Below are 7945 nucleotides of genomic sequence, written 5' to 3'. Positions count from 1 at the left end.
GCCTATGGTTAATTACATCCCTGTTCTGCAAACTGCTTAGAGGTTAAATACAAAGTAAGCCACTAAATTTAAGTCTTCGTTGAAGTGCAGAGGGTTGGATCAGGGCCATTGCGGTGACATGTTGTGTTTGCAAACACCTTCAGTCAGGAGACGTTCCTTATGCAGACCACAGCCTAGGGCAGAAAGATCCCACCTGCCTTTGAACTGCCTAGAAGCAAAGGGCTGAACCCGTGCTGAGGTTTGCTAAGGTCTGCAGCATCCCAGCGGGATGGCGGCTGGTGCTTTTGCCACCTTGGCAACTTGATTTCAGTGCATCTCCACCCCTTGCTGCAGTCTGCCTGGAGAAACATCCCATGTCCAGCCTTGTGCCAGAGCCTGGGAGCAGATGTAGAGGGTGACAGCCTGGTGTCCGAGCAGAGATCTCAGTGTGGGGATCCCCTGTGGGGCTGGCGGGATAATTTCAAAGAAAGGAAGGCAGGACAGGATCCCCCTGCCCGCTCCCGTGAGCTGTGAGGGGCTGCGCGGGGGGCACACGAAGGGGATTTGAGAGAACAATTGACACGTGGAAGGCTGACACCTTTATCTGCAGAATTAACAACTTACACAAACAAGATCCGTTAAAATGAGTTTCCTCTTTAGCAGCAGTTGCATATGCTGCATTTCAATTGCTGGTCAATTTTCCTTCTTTCTAGCTACATGTCCCTTTTCCTTCTACCCTGTTAAGCTCAAATCAGATCAAACCATAATCCACATCACTGTAAAATAATAGGGTCCGAAGTGATGGGCTCAAGGCATTATCAGCGTTCATCAGTCCCTCTCTTTGCCCTCTCCAACTGCCTGGTCTGCCCAGGGGCAGGAGCTGTCTCAGCCCCAACCCCACACAAGGTTTTTTTTTTGTCTGGATTTCAATTCAGGGGCTCAGTAGTTACAGTGGAAGTCCGTCAAATCACGGTGCCTGACTAAAGCTTTCAACTTGCTATTCAATTAGACTTCAAGGATTACAGAGATATTTGGTGGTAACCAAGTTTTTGGATATGTGCTTTAATGCAGTTACAGAAATCGGGCCCGATCCTGCAGGTTCTGGCTCATGTGAATTCCTGAGACTGGGCTCACAATTTTTTTTGGGAAAAACAAGCACCAGATGATGCTACTCAACAGAAGCCATTTGCAGGAACATGCAACCCATGCTGGGGCATCTGTGCTGTCTGCTGGGCTTTGCTTGTCCTCAGCCCTTGAGAGGTGCAGGAGGGTCTTGCCAGGCACTTTGTGTCTGGTTTCCTCTGTAAGGAAGCAAGTGATGGTTTTTTGCAACTATTTCTTTATCTACTTGGGGAAAAGTTTGATGCACTGAGTATCTTCTTACAAAATAGGTACAAAGGGAGATTAAAATGAAAAAAATAAAAAAATATCTGCAAGGACACTGTGTAATTTAGAAGCTCATCCTTTTAGTACTTTTCCTTTATAACTGCAAGGAAAAAGCATCAGTCAATCACTTGGAATAAAATCCTGGCAAAAATTCTCAGCCAGTTTCTTGAATTATGAGGCAAGTTTTTTTATGGGAAATAAATCTCTTCTATCATAATGCAGCTATGGGACATTTAAAATTTATCCTCTGCTTGACATGTTTTGGCCAAAACCTGATCTCTTTCTAAAAGATACGCTTGATTTGGTTGATGGAGGAATGAAAAATCTGGGTGGTGACAGAATTTGTTTAATATAGTGGGGCTTGGTTTGTGTGTCCCTGGATGAAGATGAAAATCTGATTTTTCTGCTTTAAAAATTTTGTGAATAGATGTTGTTTAGTCAGCACCTTTCAGTGAACAGAGATGTGTGTTTGAAGCCCGTGAAGACTGGAAGTCTCTAGAGATTTTGTTTTTAAAATAAACAGTATTGAAGTTAGGTTGATTTTTTTACCTCATCCCCTTATGGGACTAAAAAGGTTTTAAGCTGCATCTCCATGGCTGTTGCTTTGTCTTGTCTGGAAAGAGAGTTTAAGCATCGAAGCTGTTGTATTGTTGTCACAGGTTGCAACACATTCTACACTGCCAGGGCAGGCAAGTGTTGTTGAGGTCCCCTTAGTCCCTCCCCACCTCTCCTTGACCCCATGGTGCATCAGGGACAAGAAACCTTCCCTTCCCGTGAGCTCCTCCACATTAATTCATATAAAGGGCATTTACCTGCTGCTTGGGAACGAAAAATTCCCTTTATTATTAAAGCATCAGACTGGGATCTCAGAGGCTGGAGATGAGTTTCTCATTCTGACATTTCCCCCAGTTTATCCCAGAGGCTTTTTGTGATTTTGGGGCACACCTTGCTCCTCCTGAGCACACTGTGAGGAGCAGTGAGCTGCATGGTTGATCACACACTGGAGAAGCTGGTAGCTTTAACCTGGCCCCTTGGGAGTGTGTTCCCATGCAAGCCCTGTGGTGTGAGGGCACTGTGTGTGATGTGCTGGATCAAAGGGGCTCACTTTGCCCCAGAGGGGGGAAATATGATATGATGGTGTTTAATAATCTGCCATGAGGGATTCCTCTTTTCATCTTGTGTCATGTGGGATCTGTCAAGGTGAAGCCTGTTTAGGATGCTTTGGGAAATCACATCTGTTGGGCCTCTATGCCACAGTTCAAGCAGTCAAGAGTTTTGCTATAGAATAATGATGTTTAAATGCTCCCTGAGAAGCTGGTTTCAGTGGGTGATGGCAGAGATTTGGCTTAAACTACTCAGCATGGCCAGGGACTTGCTCCCCACAAGGGAGGTAAGTGAGTGTCTCAGAGTGGGAGTTGCAAGGGAGAGATGGTGCAGATGGGAGTATCCCAAGCCTGTCCTTCAGGGTATGACACACCAGTGTGGTACCTGCAAGTCTTTGCTTCATACTTTGTGATGGTTTTCATTGGATGTGATGCTTCCCATCCTCTGGGGTTTTTGCTGTGGTCATTCTCCATAATTTCATGAGATAGCTGTGTCCTTCCAGCGTTGGTGTCTCCTGGGGGTGAGAGTGGAAAGGGTGTAATGATAAAAGCATGTTATGGCAATGTCTCCTTACATGAGTGGGATCCAAGGACCTGCAGTCCTGATTTATAGCGTTGCTACTTCTGTAAGCATGGTACTTTTGGATAGACATGCTTTTGGATCTTTCCTAGTGCCAAAATAATGTCTCCTTTGTGCCAACAGGAGTTACTCCAATGATCAGAAAGGAGAAGTGATGTGTTTTGTGTGTCCCTCCTGTGTAACATGCCCTGTCAGGAATAGGGCTGTAAAATTACAGGGATTTAACATGAGTAACTGAGCCAAATGGACACCTCTAGCAATTCAGAGTTGCTTTTCCAAGTAGTGTCAGAAAGGGAGTCTTAGCCCTGCAGCACTGATGTGCAGAGAGAGCAGGTGGTCCTTAGGGCAGGTGTGATGCTACTTCTCCTCCAGCTGTGATCACCCTTCCAGCAAGGTTGCTGCTTCTGCTCTGTGGGTCACATTGCTACCTGCCCTCCCTGCTATGGGGCAGATCCTGCCACCCTATTTCATACAAACCACCCAGGGGGCTGGCCACAGTCCTGTACTCTTCATCAGCTCTGGGTCCTGTCTATATCAGGGAAGATCTCCAGATCTTAGAGTTGTCCAAGCCTCTGCTGAAGCTTATATCCTCCTGTCCCAACGGTAGAATCATAGCATGTGTGGGGTTGGAAGGGACCTTTAAAGGTTATCTAGTCCAGCCCCTCTGCACTGCACAGGGACCTTTTTAACTATATCAGGTTGCTCAGAGCCTTGTCAAGCCTGACCTTGAATGTTGCCAGGGATGGTGTGTCCTTGAGACACTTTTGGGGTAGAAAATAAAGCCATCTTGCAACCTAACCTTTTGATAGGACCTTAGCTGCTGAGATGCCCTTGTTGATGACCTGAGATACCTTGAAAAAGATAGCAGCCTTCTGCATATGTGTCATGGCCTGAGCCTTCCTCCATGGAGAGGTAAATACGGGCATTTCAGGAGACATCTAAAAAGTTGCAGCTCCATTTTTCTCTTCAACTGGATTGATATGGCTACTTCAGCTCAGTTGAGCTTCCATTTAGCTGGGAAGTCCTGTTTCACTGCCTTGCTGATATCACAAAAAGAAGTCTGTTAATTGGCAAACACTGATGGGTTCAGCAAAGTAATAAATGACCTGTTAACTCCCCTCTCCTAACTCTACATGGTTACAATTTCAGGTCCTCATACAAAAGTGGTCCGTCGCATTTTCACCAACAGCAGGGAGAGGTGGAGGCAGCAGAACGTCAACGGAGCCTTTGCAGAGCTTCGCAAGCTCATCCCCCCCCACCCGCCCGACAAAAAACTGAGCAAGAACGAGATTTTGCGCCTGGCTATGAAATACATCAACTTCCTGGCCAAGCTGCTCAACGACCAAGAGGAAGAAGGAAACCAAAGGGGCAAAGTGAACAAAGACTCTGGGATAGTCCAGGAAGACCTCCTGCAGGACATGTTGTCTCCTAACTCTAGCTGTGGAAGTTCTTTAGATGGAGCAGCAAGCCCGGACAGCTTCACAGAGGAGCATGAAACACTGGACTCGAAGCACGCGCGGAGCCTGCACCACAGCATCCTGCCTGTCGAAGGCAACGCTCAGCGGTGATAACCTCCCGTGTGCACCCAGGGGGGAGGAGAGACCCGAGCGTGCTGATGCTGGAACTTGTGCCTGTGGGGTTTGTGGCTCGGCCTTTTTCCCTGCGGGCTCAGGCTCCCTGTTCTCCCCAGCCCGGGATGGAGTGGATGGCGCTTTGGCCAAGGACGAGGCCAAAGCAGGTGGACGTTCGGTATTTAGGTACGTGGTCGTACAAAGAAGAAAAGCATTGAAGTCATCTTCATTGTACATACTGCTCGTGATGTGACTCTGCGGAGGGACAGGAGACACGGCCAGCACCTCTGCAGCATTTAGAGGGTTTTCAGACCATCTGACAACTGTCGCGTTGCCCGGCTGAGACATAAAACTTCTCTTTCACTGCTGGTGGAGCCACCCGTGCTTTCCAGCTCCACGTGGATCTGGAAACTGCTGAAACCTGCCAGTGCTGCAGCATTTCTCCAGCCTGTGGCATGTATACAGCTGGTCTGGGCAGGAGCTGGGACCAGGTGCTCCTGTTGTCTGAGAGCTTTTGACTCTATCTTTTTAAAGAGGTGAAAAAATCCCAACCCTCAGCAAAAGAACTATTAAAAAGGATTAAGACTTTTTCTTTTCCTCTCCTTTTTTTTTTTTTTTTAGATTTTTTTTTTTCCCCCTTCCTCTTTCTTCCTTTCCCTTAGACTTAACTCTGGATCATTTGGGGTTGTTGTATTTATGACGTGGGATCACTTCTGTTTAATGCTGTCATGCAGTATCCACTGAATGAAAAGGTACATAGTTGTTTTCTGCTGCCCTCCCAGTCCCAATTTTTCTGCTAGGAATGTTCAGTGGGGGAGCTCCAAGTCTCTTGTGTTCTCCTGGAGTTTTCCCAGCAGTGTCTGTAGGGCCAGAGCTTCTCTCAAGGAAGATGGAATTCAGAATTGGTAAAGGGGGAAAAAATTTGCTAGGGGAGCATCCCCTTGGACAGGGGGTCTTTACATTCAATAAGCAACAAAAAGGCAAAAAGAATCAATGATGCATCAACAGTGTGTGTGTGTATATAGGGTTATAAAAGGGTTTTAATGGTATGCTTTGAAACTTCTTATTTTCTTGTGTGAAAATGGTGGTGGTTCAGCTGCACCAATGCCTGCAGGGTGGACTCCAGTGCTGGATTTAATACGATGCCAGGAGAGTCCTCACCTGCCTGAGGCTGGTAGGAGGCTACAGCCTCTCTGCATCTTGTGGGGAAGTGCTAAAAGCAGTGGGGAGGTTAGCCTCCATTCCAGGGTGCTTGGATTGGTGCAAAATTGATGACTGTGACTTGAACCAGTCCTCCTATCCCTGCTGCACCCCAGGAGGGTGTTTGGGAAGCAGAGCTGGGGAACAGGAGGCTGCTCCTGCAGTGGCTGGGAGCTCAGGACCACATCACACCATCACCCCTGCATCAGGCCCACCTCTCACCTGCTGCCTGGTGGAGTGGTTGCTCCAAACCCATCCTCCCCCTCTGCAGAGATGTCAAGGCACAGAATCCTCCACCATGTTACAGGAAAATAACCAAACCAACCTCCCACATACATCTTTTGGAAGGGAAGTGTCCTCAGAGCGGGGACACCTTCCACGGCACTCACCCCTTTTCAAAAGTGCTGAGGTACAAGGAAACACAGAGCATTTGGGCAAGTGTTTGCAAGCCTGTTTGGGCTTAATTCAGGGTCCCATCATTTCCATCCTTACTTGGTTTTAATGCCTCTTTGTAAATAATAGGTGGGAGGCTGGTGTGCGGGTTGCCACGTTAGGTGGAGTTAGTTGTCTGGGAAGGGGACCTGACCTATGGAAGGGTTTCTGTCATAGATCTCAAATTCTCTGAAACCACCAACCTCCCCCATCTTAAATTGGGCAAAGGGAGGAAGGCTCCTTCCCTGGGTTTGGATAGCCTGTGCGTGGGGGCTTTTATTAAAGGGGGTTTTCTGCAGGGCTGGGCCAGGGGAGTGGTGCTGGGTGATGGTGGGGTGATGCTGAGGAAGAAGTTTGGGCTGCTCCTGGTGCCAGGGGTAGGAGAGGCAGGGACGGGGGGGGGGGGGGAAATCCTCTGGGAAGGGAGGGAGATGCTGTCACACAGGTAAAGCTCTTGCTTTTCAGCATTCAAAATTACCCCCGGGTGGGGTGAGTGGGGGTTTTGCACCCTTTTCATTAAACTATTTCAAGAAACAAATAAATCACCGACACTCAGAAATTCCTCATTCCCCACAATTTTATTTCTCTCCTTTTTGAACTTGCCAGTAGTTGAACAGTTGGGAAAAATGGTACAACCGTGGTGGCAGCCCCCCCAACACCCCCATGCACACACGTGCCTGCTCGTAGCCTGTGGCAGAGCACGCTGTAGGTCTCCTGGGGTATGTACAGTTGTACTTTAATTGTGATTTGAATGGTACATTTCCTCTGCCCACCTCTCCTGCCTGCTTCATCTCTCGCTGTGTGAACCATCGCCCCCCGTTTCTGTTGGAAACAGCACTTTGGGGCCGTGTTGTACCGTGTGAGTGAATTCCCAACTTGGGATTTTTTTTGGGTTTTTCAGCCCCGTCCCTTTCTCTACCACCCTCCCCTTGGATTTCTGCATTTTTTCTGCAGAAACGAAGTAACCAGACCTGGTACCCTGAGTCTCAACCCACTGTGGACGTGCTATTTAGAAAACACATTTGTTGTAATGTGTGTGTATATATAAATATATATATATAATGAATATATCAAGAATATTTCTAAATAAAGTTTTACAAAGCAGCCTCCACTTGCTGTCTCCCTCTCTCCTGCCTCATCACTCGGATCCATCACCACTTCAGTATTTCATTTCTGGGCATTTTGGGGTGAGGATACCAGGATGACCCATTCCCATCCCCACCCATCAAAAGTCATGAACAAGCAGAAAAAACCCAACAACCTTGCAAAAAGATTTGCTAATTATTATTATTATTTTGTTACTTGCTTGACTCACACCGTCCAGCAAGGGCTGGGCTTTTGCTGCCTGAGCAAGCGTGAGGAAGAGCACGCGGGGTGGGCAGGAAGGAAGCAGGGTGATGAAGCAATCCCCCCCCACACCCCTCTGCAGGCGAGCGTTACCAGCTGCCACCCAGTTACCTCCAGCACATTACTTGCAGGTTCCCCCCAGAAGGTTCTGACAGCCTTTTCCCTTCTTTTGGTGAGGGGGGATGATGTGGGGAGAGGGTTGCTGGGGACAACGCTGCTTCCCTTCACACCTTGGCAAGGGTTCAGCCACGATTTAACAGGCAATGACAATAATTCCTCTTTTTATGTGTGTGTGGTTTGTTTTTGTTTTGTCTTTTTTTTTTTTTTTTTTTTTTTAAAAAGTTGTT

General features: G+C 47.6%; 1 protein-coding gene across 1 annotated transcript in view; it reads left to right on the top strand.

The window, feature by feature from the left end:
- Positions 1-4616, top strand: part of TAL1 (T-cell acute lymphocytic leukemia 1) — a 12887-nt gene extending 8271 nt beyond the window's left edge. Inside the window, exon 3 of the mRNA XM_010003999.1 lies at positions 4198-4616. Coding sequence (XP_010002301.1) covers positions 4198-4616 — 419 coding nt within the window. The remainder of the gene's footprint in view (positions 1-4197) is intronic.
- Positions 4617-7945: the final 3329 nt, after the last annotated feature.

This window comes from Chaetura pelagica, unplaced genomic scaffold (genome assembly GCF_000747805.2).
Source record: "Chaetura pelagica isolate M959 unplaced genomic scaffold, ChaPel_1.0 scaffold18, whole genome shotgun sequence".
NCBI classification, from domain to species: domain Eukaryota; kingdom Metazoa; phylum Chordata; class Aves; order Apodiformes; family Apodidae; genus Chaetura; species Chaetura pelagica.
The sequence above is the reverse complement of the archived record's forward strand: the minus strand, read 5'-3'. Positions and strand labels throughout refer to the sequence as shown.